Here is a 21,733-nt window from a genome sequence, read left to right on the forward strand (position 1 = left end):
ATACTATTTTCGCGGGCTATCCGCTCTTAGACAATGCACTCCCTCACAAAGACTTACCACTCTAGTCGGATTACTTGATTTGGTCATGCACACCCTCACAAAGAATTCTTTGGAAACAGTTCCTTAATGGGTACTATATCCAGTGAAAACTATTGTGATACATGTATCAATATAATTGAACACTCTCAGGGTTGATAGCCACCAACATGGGCACAAACATGTATACAATCAATATGCATCACATTATACATCACTTCATATGACACTTAAATCATAAAATTACATATTTAACCAATAAGGTTTCATGAACCATAGTTCACTATTGAACTTAAACATTTATCGCATGCATTCATAATTTCATATCACGTGACATTTAAGTCATATCATATAAAAGCATATTATTCTACGTATCTTATTATCGCTACAAAGAACATTGCATTTCGTACATTGAACCTCGAAGTATACATAAACAAAACATGAGTTATATGCATGCATATGTGAACATGTACATTTCATAATACAAAACAATTAAACCTCAACATACGTAACTCCTACGTAGTTCGAGTTATGCACATAGGATTCAGGTCATATATGCATTGTTTCACCACATGAATCAATATGCAAAGCAAGCATTTCATGCATAATCTGTTTCACACATAATATATATATATATATATATATATATATATATATATATATATATATATATATATATATATATATATATATATATATATATATATATATATTAATAGCATTCACACAAATCATGGTTCGTTCATGAGAGCACAAGACATATCAGTCTATGCATAATGGTATTTGCATACTCCTATCATGAACATGATTTTATATTATACAATTATTATTTCACATTAGCATTCAATATGGTCATGTCAAACATATCAATTTATGCAACATTCATTCACACAAATGCATGCTCAAACATGTACCTGCAATAAACACACTCCATATTTCACTATCTAAAATCATGACGAGCATGATCTTCGAACTACGATAAGAAAATCACTTCTATTCTCATATATTCAAATCATGCTCGGCATATTATTCGAACTACAATCACAACAATCTTAGATATCCACAACTAAGTGGTGTGTGTGAGCAGAAAAATGTTGCATATAATAAAAATAAATTTATTGAGTGATGCATTTGCACCACGTACTTATTACGGGCATTTACCCAATTTGCATTTTGCATTGCATTGCATTCAATGTACATTGGCTTATAGCTGTTTTAATACTTAGCGTAAGTATCACATTTTTAGTATATTTTGTACTCAAATCAGTTAAACATATAGACAACCATAGCACCCTTAGATATCCACAACTATGTGTGGTGTATGCACATAACTTGTATTTGCAATCCAGTGAAGTATTTAGCATAAAAATACGCAATTAGTGCCTAAATATGCTCTCTACAAGTTTAGTTAAGGAAACTTACTTTAATAATGTGAAGAACAAATCGAAACCCAAAAGACCGAGGGGTTTCGAAATCCACAAAGACCGCTCAAGCAACAATGCACTGAACACTTGGTGCGTGGTCTAAAATGCCAAAAGCTCTAAAAATATGCGGTAGACTTATTGAGCCTTCAATATAGATGGTGAGGATGATGATGATGTAGAATTGATATTAACTACTAGTGATGTTTACTTGAAAGTATTCAAAGTTAATGAAGAAGCAATTAAACAATGAATAGTTGATCAATGAAATGATGCGAATCTCATGGATAATATGCATGTATCTCAGGCACCATCTATCGAGCTGAGTTCTTTGCTGATTACCCAAACAATGGCCGATATTGATGTTGTACGAAGAAGTGATAGTGATCTTCATCGCAATAATTTGAATGACATGCAACCTTTATGGGCATACGTCAATGCTATATATAGGTTATGATTTCAATATAATTTATGGTTGAGATGTAGGCGTGATGATGAATGTGATATTTTGATGGTTAATTTTGAATGTTGGAAATGCAGGAATGATGCCTATATGAAAACTAATGAAGTGACAGATACGATGAATTTTGAAGTAGTTGGTGCAATCGAACAATCAAGTAGTGATAGCAGTGATCATGCTGACATTGCATAATCGGATGATATCGATAATGATTGTACTATGTCGATAGGAGACAATGAAAACATTGGACAAATAAGGGCAGGTGAAAGCGATGCACCAATGACATTAGAGAATGCAAACCCTTGGTTTCCGTTCAATAGGTTCTCATACAATGAAGAACAATTGAAAATCATTGAAGTAGAGATATCTGACTTGTATGAGCAATTGAGTAATGAAATGCTTAACAACTATGAACAATTCTAATGGCTATTGACACACTCAAATGATCGAGAAATTACTTTGGGCAAAAGGTTTAATGATCTTCAACACTATCGCAAGTTTTTGAAAGATAATGTGATTAGGAATAACTATAAAGTAAAATTCTTAAAGAGTTGTATTAACACTCATTGTCGTATGCACGAGGAAGAACGCTCATATGACAATTGATTCTCTCTGAAAGATTTATTATACAAAGGTACGTGAAACTAGTTTCTTTCAAGTGAAGAGATATGATAGCGATCATATATGTGGTGGATCACTAAGCAACCTTATAGTGGAGAAAGTGTCTTCCAAGTAGATTTCAAGTGTGATTCATAAACGCATGCACAACAACCCAAAGATAACTCTAAGAAAAATCATGAATGACATTAGGCGCGAGGAATGTGCATAGGTTACTTATAAACAAGCATGGTGTGGTCGAAAATACACTAAGACTGCATTATATGATTCATTCGAACAATCCTTCATGATACTTCTCGCCTATTTGGATTATTTGATGAATGCTAACCATTGATCGTTAGGGTATATTAAGATTGATCAAAAAAATCAATTTAAGTATATGTTCTTATCCTTCTGGCCAAGCATCAATGAGTTTTTTAATGGACGTTCTTCAGTTATTATGGTAGATGATACATTCTTAAAAGAAAGATACACATGTATATTATTGTCAGCCATAGTATTGATATTTGTTGTGAGATATTTTTTATAGCACTTACAGTTGTTGATACGGAGTCCACAAATTCATAGGCATGGTTTTTAGATGTATTAAAGCACAAATTAATACATTTCGATGAGTTTAGAGATATAGGAGTATTGACGGTTATCTCAGATAAGCATCTAGGTTTAAAGTATATTGACCCCCATAAATGGCCTACATGTCATGTTGGATTTTTCATTAAGCATTTGATGAAATTTTGTTTTGAAGAAATTTGATTAACCACTCAGTGCACTTTGGTGGAGTGCAACTTGAGCAGCCACGAAACAACAATTCCATTATTTTTTTGACAAAGTTAAGGAACAAATCACATATACATACAATTATATTGACACTGGCGTGGATCCGAAATATTGGGCTCATTGTCACTTTCAAGCAAAAAGATATGGCTGCTTAACATCTACTATAGTGGAGAACTTCAATTCATGGATTCTCGCCATATGTGGCAAGCTTTTAATTTCATTTATTGAAAAGCTTTCTCTCATGCAGATGAAATTGTTTGAGAAAAGAAAGATTGTGGAGCAACATATGATAGGCATTGTTGTGCCGAATGTAAAAGAAAAACTAGAAGAACTGAAGAAAAAAATACAAATACGTGTATAAGTAGTGCATTACCTTCGACAATGGTACGAAGCCCACGATCGATCTCATGGTTATAGTGTTGATGTCCAGAAGCGCTTGTGCTCTTGTGAAGAGTGACAGGTTAGCGGAATTCCTTACGAGCATGTGATCACATGCATTTTGTATGAGGGCAACCAATATTGTTTTTGGAAATTACTGTGATAAGTTCTTCAAAGTTGAATCGTATCAAGCTGCATATAATCAATATTTATTCTTCCCGATAGCAGATAATGTTTCACACATCGTTCCACATACTCTTATAGTTGTCTATCCACCAAAAGTGGTTTGCAAAATAGGGCGACCTAAGGTTAATCGACGGAGAAAAAAACACAAGGATGTTGTACCATACAAGTGCAGTGTATGTAGTGAGGTTGACTACAACAGACGACACCATGAATAACAGTATGTATATATATCCAGTGTTTAATTAATTGTTTCTTTGTGTGTATATTCAGTGTTTTCTAATTAATTGATTCTTTATGTGTATATACAATGTTTTTTAATTAATTGCTTCTTTATGTGTATATCCAGGTAGTTTGAGATGTATGGTCGTACACGTTCTTATAAACAAAAAAATTTAAAGGGCTCTGAGTTTCGAAGAGCAAGGAACCACCGGTCGTACATGAGGCATAAGCAATATCCCAAATCATGTATATATTTGATATTAATCATATATAATTTATCTTGTTGTTAAGAACATGTTAATGAAAATGGAAAAGCTATAAAAGAGAACACTTTAGAGTCGAAAGAATATGAGTTTGACAAAGAAACTCTGTTGACAAGTGATATAAGTGTTAGTTTTGTACGTTAATTTGTTTATTTTTTTGCACGTAATTTTGTTTGTTCTTTTGTTACCACACTGAATTTAATATGTAGCATCTAGCAATAAGACTTTAAGTGGCTCACAACGAGGACAAAGAAATAAACAACTTGTCGAAAATTCTTTATCTTACCAGATATTTCTCTGAGTTATAAAAGCGATGTTTATATTGTTTTACTACTGATTAATAAAAACTAACTAATAAACCTTATTTGTTCATAACAAATACTCGCAACTAAAGAGCATCGATGTAGGGTGACTGCCTGAAGAACGACTTGTCATATCATTCTCTTGATGTTGACAATGTATGTTTTTATACAACTTTGCATATTTACAAATAAATTTTTACCTACATAATGATGTTACACCAGATTTATGTTGCAACTCTTAATTCCTTTCAACTGAGGCAACAAGCACTAGGTTCTTTGAGAAATGAACATGAAAGAAAATGACCTCAAGTTATACAATTCTATGTTGAACACATATTTAGCAGATAAAAACCTCAAATAAATATTACGATAACATAACTTACTCAATCATGTACTCATTTTTTAGTGTATGTTTGTTATCTCATTTTTTCTGTATTTTATCTTTTTTTCGTGTATATGTGTTGTAGGTTCATTATTTTTTAGCACAATTTGGGTTTGACTGTTATAAAGATTGGACGACACGGATGATGGAGGGTATTCTTCAACAAGAGAATGAATAATTACTTTGCATTTTTTTGTTAATTTATTTCGTACATATACATATTTTTTACTTGGTATTTTTTTGTTTTACAAGTATGATTGTGGTATATTTGTCATACAGTATATGCAGTACTTGAGCACAAACTAAAGATTGAACTTGACACAGGTATGTGTTTATATGTCAGTTGTTCACTAATTTGAGATGTTCGTTGTAGTTAACTGTTTGCTAATAAAGGATTATTTCCAATAAGATGTCACAAATATAAGGAAGAGTATGATCAAGTTTTATAAGCACGTGAAGGAAAGGTCTTCCAAGAGTGCAAAAGACAATGAAAATGTGATGACATCAGTTAGAAAGATGCTAGAAGAGTATGTCCAGCTAATTGAGCTGTGGACAATTATGCACCTTTGTAATATATCAAGCAGTGTTGTAAAAAGCATTGAAGCATAGCGAGGCGCTCCACAAAAAATCGAGGTGAGGCATAAGCCTCAATCTTTTTTTTGAAAACTTTAAAAAAATATATAAAAAATATCTAAAAATACAAATAAATAAAAAAATGCTTTATTGATGAAACAACAACCAATAAGAAATAGAAAATCTTAAATAAGTACTAAAAATATGAGATTAACATATAAAAGTAACTAAAAACTGATTGTATAACTGGAAAATATATGAGATTAAACAAAAAAAGTTAAAATATACTAAGAAACTGATTACATAACTGAAATAACTGGAAAATATATAAGATTAACCTACAAAAATTAAAATATATGAGATTATTCTAAAAAATATGAGATTAACATATAAAAGTAACTAAAAAAATGATTACATAACTAGAAAATATATGAGATTAACTAACAAAAGATAAAATATACTAAGAAACTGACTACATAACTGGAAATATATAAGATTAACCAACAAAAGTTATATATGAGATTATTCTAAAAAATATGAGATTAACATATAAAAGTAATTAAAAAACTGATTACATAACTAGAAAATATATGAGATTAACAAAAAAAGTTAAAATATACTAAGAAACTGATTACATAACTGAAATAACTGGAAAATTTATAAGATTAACCTACAAAAGTTAAAATATATGAGGTTATTCTAAAAAATATGAGATTAACATATAAAAGTAACTAAAAACTGATTACATACTGAAAAATATATGAGATTAACCAACAAAAGTTAAAATATACTAAGAAACTGATTACATAACTGAAATAACTGAAAAATATATGAGATTAACCTACAAAAGTTAAAATATATGAGATTATTCTAAAAAATATGAGATTAACATATAAAAGTAACTAAAAAACTGATTACATAACTGAAAAATATGTGAGATTAACCAACAAAAGTTAAAATATATTAAGAAACTAATTACATGACTGAAATAACTGAAAAATATACGAGATTAACCAACAAAAGTTAAAATATAGTAATATACTAAGAAACTTATTACATAACTGAAATAACTGGAAAATATATGAGATTAACCTACAAAAACTTTGTTGATTATGTCTCATAAATCTTGTTGTAATTTTTTTTTTTGCGCCTTGAGGCACAAAGGGTCGCACCTAGGGGTGGCAAAATCTGACCCGCCGACCCGCTTCTTAGCCGGGTTAGGGTTTGGCTTAAACGGGTTTTTGTTGTAAATGGGTCGATCCGCCTAACTCGTTTATTAAATGGGTCGTATTCGTGTTAGGGGTATGCCAACCCGTTTGACCCGTTTAATAAACGAGTTAGGCGGACGGGTCAACCCGTTTACACGAACCCGTCAACTTACAACCCGTTTATATATATATATATATATATATATATATATATATATATATATATATATATATATATAATATTAACTTATCTAACCCTAACTTTATATATATTAACTTATCTAACCGCCAACCGACAATCGTGTCTATGTTATCGGGTCAACCCATTTAATAAATGGGTCGTCGTGTTGTGTCGACCCGACCCGTTTATTAAACAGGTTAACCGTGTCGTGTCGGGTTACCCGTTTAATAAATGGGTCGTGGTTGCCACATCTGACCCGTTTAATAAGCAGGTCGTGTTCGTGTTGAGGTATTCTGACCCGCCAACCCACCGACCCGACCCGATTGCCACCCCTAGTCGCGCCTCAAGGCGAGGCGTGCCTTTTGCGCCTCAAGGCACATTTTTTAAAACACTGATATCAAGTTAAACTTACATTTGTAATTTGATGGATCAAGTTAAACTCTGTAATTGAATGAATCAAGTTGAACTTTGACTATAACTTTGTAATAAAACCCATGTATTAAATGCAACTTAAGAATTATTAAACTTCAAGTTATTTGATTTCGTGCAAACCAACTGTATTTAGTTTTATGTTAATCATATTGACTTGTCTATACATGGAGAAATTGTTTTGCAAAACTGTTCGATTTTTGTCGATCAATAGGATTTTCACAAATGTACTTGACAAGATTTTGATATGTATATACGAATAAGTATGATTCGAGAAATTCACAAAAATAAGAAATATTACGTATTTGTCATAGTTTTGCAAATATTTAAGTATGATATTTGTGATATCTGGAGATTAAGTGTTTTGCACATAAATTTATGCAATTTCGGAAAGTATATGCAAAAAGTAGGATATTTGCGAGAGGTGTTTCACAAATATATTTATGATATTTGTGATACTCATGGTTTCAGTTTCACCAAAATTTTACAAATAAATTTATGCGATGTTAGTGAGGTCTAAATTCACATAAAAAAATTTGTGATTCTGTATTTAAGTGGGTGTTGGAGATAGCAGACGAGCAATACAATTGTATCGTAAAAATGCTAAGATATTTGCAATTTTAGACATAGGGAGAATATAAGAAATTGTTGGATTTTTAAGGAATCAAGTCAAATTAGTCATATAGTACGATCATTTCCGTTTATGTTTTCTAACTAGAAACACTGAAAATTCCTTACTGGTGTTTATTTTTGTTACCTTTCCATTTGTTTCCTCTAATTATCAGCAATTCAGCTAAAACATGGTGCCATAATAAAATGCTCTAACTTAGCCTTTTGGTTGAGGGCATAATACATTCCAAGACATTCCTGATGAGCCTACTTTTATCTTCTGTAATTTTGTAAAACTAAGATTTAATATTTCCATGCTATCTATAACAAGATTGGCTCTACAGGGGAGTAGGGGTGGCAATCGGGTTGGGTCAGTGGGTCAGAATACCTCAACACAAACACAACCCGTTTATTAAACGGGTCGGATGTGGCAAACACGAACATGACTCATTTATTAAACGGGTAACCTGATACGACTAGGTTAACCCGTTTAATAAACGGGTCAGGTTGACACGACACGATTACACGACACAGCGACCCATTTATTAAACGGGTTGACCCGATAACATAGACACGATAACCGCACAGGCGCACACCACCACTGGAGAGGAGAGGTCTCGGGCTCTCGGCTGCGGCTGGGTAGAAACGAGTTAGGTGGGTGACTAAAGTGTAAAGTTAGGAGTTAGGGTTATATATATATATATATATATATATATATATATATATATATATATATATATATATATATATATATATATATATATATATGTGGGTTGCGGGTTGACGGGTTCATGTAAACGGGTTGACCCACCCGCCTAACCCGTTTATTAAACGGGTCAAACGGGTTGGCGGGTTGGCATACCCCTAACACGAACACGACCCGTTTAATAAATGGGTTAGGCGGGTCGATCCGTTTATGACACGAACCGGTTTAAGCCAAACCCTAACCGGCTAAGAAGCGGGTTGGTGGGTCGGGTCAGATTTTGCCACCCCTACAGGCGAGGGGTTATGATCTTTCCATTTCAGCGAGATCATCTTGCCTTCAACTTTATAGATAGGTGTCCATGATCTACTCATAGCCAGTATCAGATTTATCTTTTTGTTAACGAAGATCCTGGCCCAAGGGATGCTGGATTTGGTAATCTTGCCTTGCCAAACCGCAGTGCTATGCTCTCCTCTACCGACCATTTAAACTGTTGTTAAGTGATGCTGCATGGCTTTGAACCCTTGACGTTCCTCTTGTTGAAACCATTGTTGTAAGAGACGTTGCCAAACATTGATTCAGAAATTGGTATCGGGCTTATTTTTTAAATATTAAAAAAAAAGGTTGAAAATAATTTTTAACATTTTAAATAATTTACTGACACGTGTCACCTGTTGGTTACAAGTTGGCCGATTCATTCTGAATCAGCCAATTCTCTGAATCGTTTTGAAAATTGATTCAGACCCAATACAGATTTTGACATGGCTGAAACACTTACTATTATCCCATGTCTCTTTTATGGTGTGGAGGAAATTTATGCTATGATGTAGTAGCATGAAAAGTTTTTGGTGTGAACGGTTGTAAGCCTTGGCCCTTTGGTTAGAAACCGCTGCTTAGTGTCATTTGGCTTAATCCAGCATGGTCAATTGTAGCATTGCACTTGCTCTGATGTCAGCATATTCACCTCTTTGAGTAGTCTGTAGGCTAAAAGGGTGGAGGGTTATCTGAGGGTGTGGGTTGTTTGCAGAGACTGTGCCTTCCGTACCACCGCAAGACCATTTTTGCCGAGCCTTAGAGGCAACCTCCCATCTCAGCTGAGATTTTCAAAGATTTGAAATTGCAGAGGGAATTAAGAAATACATGATGATATTTCACCACCTCAACGGCTGAGGGAAGCAAGAACATGGATGGTTGATAATTGAGAATTGCAGCTGACAGAAGTGGAAGAGCAAGAATGATCAACCTTATTTCACCTTAAAGCCTTTGATCACACTCTTGGAGTGGTGCTCACGCACCCAAATTGTTTTTAGATCTTTCAGATAAAGAGGAATCAGCTACATTTCACCTTAGAGCCCTTGTGAAAAAACTCTCCTTTTGATTAGCACTATTTTCGTCCCTCTGGTTGGCCAGGAATGTTTTGGTGTGGTGCCATTGGACGGCAGCTCCAAAACCTTGATTTGATAAGCTTTATATATCTATTTGGTTTGGTGAATGTTTATGGCAAAAGAAGGAATTTAGTCGGGAACTTCCCAAGAGGCCAATCTGTTTGTAGTTCTAATAATTCGGACATAATCAATAAGTTGTAAGATTCAAATCCGGTTGGCCTTAAATATCCGATGAACATATATTGCACTAACACAAACATGAATATTTGGTTCATCTCTCTCATTAGTTTTTCTGGGTCAGTATGACCTCGTCTTGACCCATACCGGACCCATTAGGGTCAACATTTGGTAATAATGCGTAACTATCTGGGTCCGTAAGATCTGAATAGTGTATAGACCCAGGTATGGTTCATGAAATTTTATATCAAAACCCAGGCCAGACCCAGAGTTCCAATTAAGATCCACAAATTTTCAATGTAAAAAAACATACAACTACAACTACAACTACGCCTTCATCCCAAAACAATTGGGGTGGGCAATATGAACAAAAAAAAAATCATTCTCCTCCGATCATTTCTATTCTCCATTTGTGTGTTTGCCACATGAATCTTTCTCCTCCGATCATTTCTATTCAATGCCATGTCCTCGATAAGGTTCAACACAAGTTCCAAAAATAGGACACGAGGATGCAGTTTTTTAATTTTATTTTTTAATCATTAAAAAACTGTTTTTGATAATTTAATAGTAAAAACTCATGTTTTATTAAAAATATAAAAGGTATCATAGTATTTCTTAACTTTATTAAAATAATCCATACGTGTCGGTGTGTCCGAGCATGTCATCAGTGACAGTCCCCCAAAATGGCGTGTCCCTGTGACATCCAGCTATGCTGGCCGAGACGACCCTGGTAGCTTCTGGCTAATCCAATGCAGGAACATAGGGCTGTCAACCGGTCGTGTTTGTATTGGGTACCCAACCCCACTAGAACCAGAATACCCGGGTATGGGCATAACAAATGACAATATGAATATTTGGGTTGGACCTGAAGCTGACCCCAACGATAAGCGGGTCGGGTTTGGCTTCGATTTTTTTCCGAATGTCTGACCTGTCCCACTAGAATATTTTATATGTATTTTCTTAAAAACAAGCTCCTTAAATTATATGAATTCAAGTTTGGGATTTCATTTCCTGATCCAATAAAACTTGAGCCCCAATCTGAATTTGACAACTGGTTATTTGGGCAGGGTTTGGGTACACCATGTGGGGTTAGACACGACCCATTGACAGTACTAGCCGGAATGTTGCTGGAAAATGTTGAGTGTATCACCGTGGGACACTTGAGTATACCAGATATTTTCCTGATTAAAAAATGAGAGAGAGGGGGAGGGCGTGTGGTGTAATTTATAGGTATTAAATGCATCATATGATTTATTATGCTATTAAGAGATTCACAACTCACAAGGCTAGGCGTACTTTTTTTTAGACAGAAAAAGCTGGGGTTAGGCAGACCCCTACCAGTTATACAACCATACCATACCATTTGGGGTTGAACTTGCAACGTCCTAACACAAGGTGAAGAGTTTTTACCAATCGAAGGCCAACCAATGTGCGGTCGATGGCGAAGGGTTTATCCCTTCATCTATAAAAAAAAGGTTTTAAAGCCCAGTTATGAGGTCAGGCTCACCAATTAGTACCGTGGGTTGACAAAGCAGATAGACCTACCTCTTTGGATTCTGTTTTTTAGCTCGTAATGGACGAAATTATGGACGTTTGAAAGTTATGTCAATGCATGGGCACCATCAGTAAACTAGAGAAATTTCAGGACGTATTATTTGACTTTCTTTTTCTTGCTTTGCCAACCTAGAGAGAGAGAAACTTATTTATGAACAAAAAATTAGCAAAACTTCGTTGTGGCTTTTGACCACTGATACAGAAAGATGACATCGTTATGTTGAAAGTTTCAGAATCCAGTGAAAAGAAAAGAAGGCAGATCAAATCACTAATCTTGGATGCGCTTTACTGTTTCACCTTTAGTTGCTTTCAATGATTTCGTAGTATGGTGATGAGATGGCCCCTCTGTTTTAAGCAAGACAATGGCAGCAGGTCCAACAACTTTACCGGATGAAGAAACCGGCACCACGCCAGAAATCAACATATCACATCCCAATGTGCAAAGATAAAGGAAGGGGCCATGACCCATGTGGAAAAATCATATATTTCTGTAGTTGTCACTGTTTCAGTGATTAAATTTAGCTGCAACTAGGCATTTAACTATGTTTGCTGTCCATTAGTTTTCTTAATATTTTTGTTTATGTGAGTTGTCATATTCAGAGAGAGAGAGAGAGAGGTTGTTGGTCATTGACTTTCATAACTAATTCTATAATTTATAGGATTAAAAAATGTCATTTTTTCCCATTATATACATGCTTGAGCAGATTGGGACACAAAAAACTGTATAAACACATATAAGGTATTTATTTAGATGATTCATATAAGATACATTGAACCAACCCAATTGACATGGCAAACAATATCTTAAATAGGAGAGGATGACAGACGCTCTTTCGGAAACTCCAAAAAAAAAAAAAAACTATAGACTAATATATATTGAAAAAAAAGCTAAAAAGTCAGCAGTGCTCAAATGGCCATTTTAATCCACAAAAAACAAGGTAATCTGAGCGCACACGTCATATACAAACTCCTTCATGCACAAGTCAATATCAATTAAACAATTTGGAAGAAATACATGATTCCAAATAATGTGGTATCTTGTAGTAAAAGTGCCAGTCATCAACCTAGAAATACTTCAACGTGCAACTACTACACAGAAAAATCAAAACCCACCTCAGATTGCGACTTCCTCAAGTGGGAGCCACCCTAAACAGACACAACCCCCGGCCCCCTTCATCACAAAGTTCTCATATCTTGCACCAAACCCCCTAACCTGCCATTCTTTAATAATCATATTACTTCGCTCTTTGTATATATATATATATATATATATATATATATATATATATATGATAGGAAAGACAGAAAACAGGAAAGACAAATACTTGCACGCAACCAAGTGAATGCAAACATAGTCCTCACCAAGCAGATGCAGAATTCATATTCATACAATTCATGCAATCATTCCTAAAGCCTTTTGCTTTCAGAAATCACTATACTGTGTCATTCTTGCTACTAGATGATGAAATTCAGGTGAAGAAGGAACTCCCAATGCCCGAGTATAGAAATCAGATGTAAACTCAAATTGGAAGTGCATGAAATACAAATTGCAACTTCCACCAAATTGGAGCGGTTTGAAACAGACTTTAAATTAAAAGAGAGACAGATTTATCATTCTACTACCTATACTTCGCTAGACGCCCTGATCCAGTTCGAACAGAACCCAGTGTCTAGGTAAGTCTCAGTCCAATTTTTATCCACAAAGATTACTTGGCTTTCTTTGCCACATGAATATTGCCAACACTTATCTCATACTTCCTGGGTAACAGCAAATTCTAGCCTCTGCAAAATGAACTGTGGCATGATTTGCCATCTTAAATTTCAACCATCCCAGAGAAAATAGTGATGCTTGTGAAAGTAAAAAATTAGTTCACTATAGAAGTAAACGATAGTCCACTATAAAAAACTCACTATGACAAGTAACATTCGCATTAGCCTCAGCCTAACCGATGTCAAAGATCATTCTCACACATGGCTAACAACAACAAACAACAGTCTAGTGATTGGCACTTTACATTGTTATAAAGGCTACCAAATAGAAACAGGAACTGAAGCTAGGTAAGTCCAAAGAAAATAAATAGCAAATTTCAAATTGCTATATGGATTTTAAGAGCCGACTACCATAGGAACACCAGGTATAAATAAAATGTGCATTTGACCTGGAAAAGCAATGATATCTCAGAGACCATTTTAATATGGCTAACAATGACAATATCAAGCAATCAGCCCTTAATATTGTCATGAAGGCTACCAAGTCCAAATGGAAACTATAGTTACACAAGTCGAAAGAGAATAAACGGAAAGTTTCAATTGTTATTTAGGTTATACGAGCTATTACTAATGGAACATGACAACACCAAGCATCTAAAAGTGACTAGCATAAACTAACTCAGGTATTTTACAAGACAACATTTGTTAGCTCATCCACTAAATTTTGCTTTTACAACCACATTAGACTGAAGAGGGCCCCAAGGATGGACTGAGTGATACATGTTTCTAAAAGAAATCTACACGAACCAAAAAAAGAAAGAAAAGAAAATACAGAAACAACAAGAATAAAGAAATTTACCCACAATCAACAAATTCTGCACCACTCGTGCTTTTCATCAGTAGACTCAAACACCACTGCCTTGAGGAATCTCATTCCAATGAAGATGCAAAAGAACATAAAGCCATAGCCAAGAATCATGATATATGTTGCCTCTATATCATGCAGCCAATCATTTCACAAAAAATGGCGATCAAGGGTAGCCAAGTGTTTCTGGGTGCTTGGATACAATCCACCTAGAACTCCCTTCAAGCATAAAGAAAAGCAATCAAACCAGACAAGCATACTTCACCCTTCTCCAGACTCAGGGATGGTAGATAATCCATCAGCCTCAACAAAAGATGGATCAAGAAACTTGGCCACAAAAGCCCACATCTTATACACATCTTCAAAGTTTGTCAAGAAGCCAAGGGAGGCAGTAACAACCTCCACTCGGACCATGGGATTCTTGGAGTCATGACGACCATTTGAAATAGGCCTGCATAAGGCAGTGTTGTTAGCATCGAGCTCATGAAGCTGTTTCTGGTTCTCCATAATCCGAATATGACTAAGGAAGCCGATACCAAGGGATATACCATTTTTATCTGCCAGCTTCTGAACAACTTCTGGATTGATTATAGTTCCACTTCTGTCACTTATATTAAATGCCACAGCCGCACCCCTTTCATACTTGATCTTGGGCCCATAAATGTGAACAAGAGATGCTCCGATTTCACCATCTGAATCTGGAAATCGCAGTTGCAGCAATGAGGTCACAAGCCAGTTGATCAGATAACGCAGTCTAAGAGTAGTTTCATTTAGACCCAGCATGTTAACATGATCAAGATGCCTACAAATAATCTCAGGCTCTCTTCGGCTCCATTCTTCTGCTTCTGCCTCCGCATCACTAAAAGCATCATCATCACCAATTGTGGTTGCACACACCTCCCCACCTTCGGACTGGCTCAGACGTTCCTTATGGCTGTCCTCCATGGTAAAAGAAACCCTCCTTCCCATGCTGGCAACCCTTTCTGTCTCTTCCAAACTGAAAAACCTACCCCCAGCAAACCTGCTCTCTTCTCTCCGTCCCAACAACCTGAACTCTCCTTCCGTTTCCCTCCTTATAGCACTTTCTTTAGGTTCTGCACCTTCCAGACGTATCTTAATAGTAGAACCATTACCATGGCTACTATGCCGTGCACCGGGAACTGGTTTATCAAGTGGGGACCTTTTGGTCATGTGGGCCAAACCATCTCCATTGTAGATCACTTCCTCTCTGAATTCATCTGATGAAAAACTCATTTCTGCACCACGCTGCTCCTCTTCGTGTATCTCTTTAACATGACCATGATCCTCAGAGATCGATATTTTAGAATGAACATCATGTGCATCTGGGTCGGAATCTTTTAGGCCATTTTCTGGCATGGTGTCTGTCTCTGCAGATTGCTCCCCTTCAGGAACCTCCTTTACACGGTCCAATTCTTGAGAAACCGATAAGACTGCTGCATCAAATGATAGCACATTATGTGATCCTAGGTTCAAGCGTCTGTCATCATAGAGGGGACTCCTGGATATCTTGGAATTTTGCTTTGGAGAAAGCCGTTTATGATTTTTTCTGCTGGAAAACCATGAGGGTGGCATTGGTGGTCCCAATTTCGGCCTGTTCAACCGGCCAGAGTTATCCGATGCTAACGGACTCTGACCCAGATCAATCCATAAAGAATTGTCTGAAGACTCATCTTCGCTGAATACAGGGCTCTTCATAACCTCTCCAACCGAAATGCTCTCCTCCGTCTCTTCAAAGATTGTACTTGCCCCATCCCTGTCAGAGCTGTTCTCATGTTCCATCTCTGTCTCAAACACATCTCTTACCTGCGCAGAAGTGAATGCACCTGAAAATGCAGGCAATTGCATTCCTTTAGCATTTTCAGGTGTTACTACTTCATTCCCATCGCCATTCTCATCTTCGGTTCCAGCTAAACCATCCAAACCATCGAATGAATCGCTAAGATATTGTGGAAAGACAGGGATGATCCTCACCATCCCAGTTCCGGCAGTTCCGCACTGGTTTTGCAAGCTGCCCATGACTGATTTCTTAATGAGGAGGCATCCAAATCCCGTGGGATCTGACCCAAAAACACGATAAAATGATGTGATAATAAAATCCGGACGGAAAAGCGACAGCCCAAGTGAATCCATGTCTTTGGGACCCAGAGAACCGGCATCAAGCAGAACGTGCCAATTGTTCTGCTGCGCCAACGCCATCCACTGATACGAGTACTTGGCACCAGTGACCCTCGACTGAACGGGAAACACAAACAGCCCGACAGCCGAATCCTTCTTTCTCCTTCTCTTACCCGCAGATATCTGCTTCCGGAGCTCCGAAGAGCAGAGTCTTAGCGTTGGCCATTTGAACAAAGCACTATAAACCTTAGCGCCCTTCTCTTTGGCGCTCTGAGCCATCCAATTCACAGACTGGCTCTCATAATCAAACATGGTGATCAGCTTTTTGTTTGCTTGGAATGGGTAGGACTCTGCCAGCAACTTAAAAGCTGATCCCCTACTAACTGTGAATACAAGCCCATACTCATTCTCAGGTATGTTCAGATAGTCCATGATCCTAGTCTTTATGTCATGCTCACAGGTGCCTTTCTCAGCACCACCATAGAGTGCATGGTTACTAAGATTAGCAGTAATCTCAGACAAGCTAAATGCAGAAGACTCCCAATACTGCATTTGTTGGGTGCAAGAGAAAAGCCCAAAACCACAGTAATCCAAACATACCTTGGCAAACTTATCAGACAGGTGGCCATACTCATCAGATCTAAGTTGATCAATCTTTTCTGAAACCTGGAACTTTGGGTACATAGTAAGGAACTTGTTGAAGGCCTCAGTGAGATCAGGGATGGAATTCTCACTATCATACGTCCTCTCAGCAGCAAGGGAGGTCGCCCTAAGGAAATCCCTCTGGGCCCGGAGTCTGGCTAAAGACCTTGACCTACCAAAGTTGCCATCTTGGTTATTGACAAGGGTCTCAGAGTCCATGTCCTGGGACTTAACCAGTGACCCATCTTCAGAAGCCTCCTCAAGAGCTTCCCTGAGTTTGCTCTCCTGCAACTGCCTCAGGATTGAGGGCCTCTTCTTGTCTTCCTCTGACAAACCAGACCCATCTTTCCTCTTGCTCTTCTTCTCCAGGATAAGGGCAGCACAGTGGGATATGGGCTTCCATAGTGAGAGATGCATGAATGCTAACCTCGAAGGATCCACAACCAAGATACCCAGATCAAAATATTTAGCCCATTAAAAAACACAAAGGTGACAGAAGATTCAAACCCCAGTTCTCAGGCTTTTACCAAAGAAAAACATTGCTTTATACCCATTTGAAACTACTAAAGAAAAATGTGAGAGAGAGCGGGAAGAGAGAAGGGAAGGAAATTCCATCAAGAATCCCTACCTTTTGAGAATCCGAACCCTAGGAAAAGAACAAAAGGGAATGATGGCATTTCATATCAAACCAAAGCTAGACCCTCTCAATTCTAAGAATACAAACTACCTATCAAGAAAACCCAAAAGAAGACCCCCAAACTCTCACCCACCAAACCCTCAGGAATGAAGAACCGTAGGTGGCAGTCTGGAAACTCACAAATCATACGTACCCAAATGGGGAGATCTCTCGATTCATGGAGAAAACCACGCCCCAAATCACTATCTTTCAGAAAAAGAGTGAGAAAATCATGAAAAAAAATGAATGGAAGAAGAGGGGATAAAAAACCCCTTGTGGGCTTTTTTTTTCCAGCCTGTCAGAACACCACCAACTTCCTCCTGCTAAATATTAAGAGCAAACCTCTCACCAGTCCCCTCCATTTACTGCCATGGTCAATCCAAACATGCCTGAATTGATTACCCTGCTCTCACACTACTACACTGAAGACACACACACACACACCACCACCACCATTTGCTTTTTACCCAGTTGGTTAGGAGTTAGAAATTATACAGAAAAAGAATTTACACCCATTTGACTTGCCACCACTTTGTTTTTTTCTTTTTCTTTTAAACTTTAATATTTTATATGGCATTTTTAAATAAAAATATTTGGCGTCTTGGTGGCTCCTGTCACGGTTTTGCCCTATTAGAGAAGTCGAAAATCACAATCTTTCAGTCTCCATCCAGTCCTAGTTGTGCAGAAAGTCTATAACGTGCTCTCTCTCTCTCTCTAGAATGACACTTTGCTTACTGTTAATGAAAATGTAATAAAGTTTCAAAAGAAATTTGAATGCGATGATCTGAATTTCTACCACAAGTTATGGGGCCATCTAACTTGGTTTTGCATTGTTCTGCAATTGGCATTTCTTTACTAATTATAAACAAAGTTTAACGGGTTGGTTATATTAATTTCAAGTGGTGTTGCCTAGAGGCATTTTCTTAATTTCTAAACTTTACTGATATGCGTGACGCTGTCCTGTTTTTTTTACCTCTATTTTGTGTCTTTGGTTGGGATCTCAATTTATGTAATCTGATATGACACTAGTCAGTCAATTAATTATTAACTAATTATTTTGTTTGCTTTGACAACCTTGGGTACACTTTATCTGGCTATCAACATTGTTCAATGGGGACAATACTAGAGGTCCTCTATATCAAATCTTTGTGTGAAAAAATGACCATCATGTCCCCTTAGGCTTCGTTGCAATTTGTGTTGCAGTTTTGCTTGATCCAAGCAATTTCTCTCGTGCTCCATGAGAAATGAGTACAACCGAGTCAGGCTCGATTAAAAGAAAAATATCATTCTAAATAAGATTAAGATAGAAACATTAGTAACAAATGAATAAACTTCTTTTTGTATCATGAATGTTAAAAGACTATAACATAAAGCCCACAAAGGCTCCTCACACTTGGCTACGTAGGTCAACTTGAGGCCTTCAAGCTGAAGGTGGCGAGTTAGAGGGGTGGACATCGGGCCAGGCTGGGCTGGCCCGATTATGGCCCAACAGGCCCGAGCCCAGCCCCAACCCAGTTACAATCGGATTTGGATTGGGCTAAGCCTTTTAAGCCCAACCCAGTTAATGGTTCGAGCTTAGTGTGCATTGTGCATTTTGCACATGGGCCCGGCCCGACCCGATTAGTGCCTACTTAGCCCGCCCTAATTAGGGGCAAACATGTCATATAAAAATTACCTGGGGATTAAGGATGGCAGTACCTAGGGAAAACGGGGGGCCCTTTGTCTCGGTTCGCTCCATTTGGACCGAAGATGGAAGACATGAAATGAAAAACGAACAGAGGATGGAGGTTAAAAATCAAAACCCGTGCGAGGATGAAGGTGGGGATGGACTTACTTTTAACACCCCCCCCCCAAAACCCGTGCGAGGATGAAGGTGGGGATGGACTTACTTTTAACACCCCCCCCCCCCTCATCTTCATTAAAAAAAAGTTACTATTATACCTTTATACATATTATAAAATCTTATATATATAACCTTAATATAAAACCCTTTCTTAAATCTCTCTTCTCTCCTTCTAACAAGCCATACAAGTTCTTTTTTTTTTATTATTCTTTCTCTCCTACTAACAAGCCATGCAGGCTCCCTTTTCTCTTTTCTTCTTTCTCTCCTTCCTCTAACTGTGGTAGAAGGATGGACCCACCTCATCCTGTTGCGACCGGAGGAGATGGAGGACATGAAACAAAAAATTAATTGGGGATGAAGGTTAAAATCAAAACCCGCTCGAGCATGGAGGGCAAAATTTTGAGACTCATGTTTGTCCTGGACAAATTAGAGCATATTCTTTCTGCCTTTGAATAAAAATAAAATAAAATAATATAAAAAAAAGGAGTAAAGTTGGACTACCTGAGGGAGTCAACAAAGAGTACCCAACTCAGCATTTGGTCAGAATAGGCAGATGCAGATGCAGTTGCATTGCCCAAGGTTTTGCATTACGGAAACATACCCATTTTTTTTTCTTTTATTTTTTTTTAAGGATCTTGACTTCTTTTTATCCTTTTTTTATCTATTTTAAACAAAAATTACCAAATTAACCCTGAAGAAGGGATGTATGCCATCTCCTTTCCATAGTCAACGCCGTATTTCGTCCGAAGTTGAACAAAATATTTGGCAGGAAATAATAAACAAAACTTGTCCTATTCGTGTTTTGTAATTTTGTTCTAGTAAGGTCAACTCAATTAGTTTTTGGGGACAGGGCATTTCCCTACGTGCCCCCCAAGAGTTTGAGTTGGTTTGGCAGATTATTTGACAAAATTTGTAAAATCCGGGATCTTTTGTCGAAAGACTATCGTGTTCTTCAAAGTTTGTTCATGATGATTAAAAATTAAGGGTCAATGGGTTGACCATAACCCGACCCGTACCAAACCAGATAGAGTAAGAGTTTAGTAATAAATAAGAAGGTCCCGTTAGAATCTGGGTCAGATTCAAAGGGTTCGATTAATATATGAATCTGAATATGATTTATGAAATTTTATTAAGACTTTTCACTAAGATTTTACAATTTTTCAATATAAAAAAGTTAAAAAATATTATTTTACTGAATATAGTCTGAATATGGTTTGTATAATCCTTATAGGATCCAGGTATAGTTTCTCTTATGACAGACCTAATTAGATCTTAGTTCGAACCTGATACCATCATCTCAAATCAGGTGTGGGTCTGATTTCACTTAAGTCTGAACCAAACCAGGCCGGTTAAAAATGCCCTTTTTTTCTTTCCATTGGATGGTCAGTTTTTTAGGCTTTGGTCCAGATTTTATCCCTTTTATACAAACAAGCCCTTTGGTTGACAAAGCCAACGAATGGACTCGTGTCTATACGGAGTAAGAGTCACAAATATCGGTCGTTTATATCGTGAGATTTAAAAAAACTGATATAATCTATAAAACAGGCATTATATTTTCAGATGTCACTTATTTTGAAAATATCATGTTTTTATTGCTTTATTAATGTGATACGTACACATTTTTATGTGTTAAATTTTTTATATTTTATACTATTTAAAATTTAAATATACCTACTTTTGTAAGTTTTTTTAGTAAAAATCTAAATTTTTTAATTTATTTACAAGATTTTCCTTTACCGAAAAATCCAAATAATGAGATTTGTGACTATGAGATGAACATAACATGCTATGTCAAGGAACACATCATTTTTTGTTTCTAAGGGACACGACACGATGACACATCCCTGTTAGATATGAACAAAATTCTTGCCATGCACTTTTAAAAAAAATTAATACTTCCATATCAATCTCAACAATAAATGTTTCAGTACAAAAAATCCACGGCCTTGTGTCCTACTTTGCAAAAATTAGCGAACTTAGGTCACGAACTGGCAATGTGA

The 21,733-nt window shown here is 36.6% G+C and overlaps 1 protein-coding gene across 1 annotated transcript; it reads right to left on the reverse strand.

Annotated features, from left to right (window-relative positions):
* Positions 1-14,221: 14,221 nt before the first annotated feature.
* LOC149838684 (uncharacterized) lies at positions 14,222-18,185 on the reverse strand. The gene has a single exon (XM_090007763.1). It carries the CDS (start codon positions 17,629-17,631, stop codon positions 14,698-14,700), a length of 2,934 nt encoding a protein of 977 aa, XP_089863889.1. The 5' UTR covers positions 17,632-18,185; the 3' UTR covers positions 14,222-14,697.
* Positions 18,186-21,733: the final 3,548 nt, after the last annotated feature.

This window comes from Nuphar pumila, chromosome 5, assembly GCF_984573655.1.
Source record: "Nuphar pumila chromosome 5, dmNupPumi1.hap1.1, whole genome shotgun sequence".
In the NCBI taxonomy this organism is placed as follows: Eukaryota; Viridiplantae; Streptophyta; class Magnoliopsida; order Nymphaeales; family Nymphaeaceae; genus Nuphar; species Nuphar pumila.

What these genes read in the sequence shown, in the direction of transcription:
- LOC149838684 (XM_090007763.1), bottom strand. Translation starts at nt 17,631, where the DNA reads ATGCATCTCTCACTATGGAAGCCCATATCCCACTGTGCTGCCCTTATC.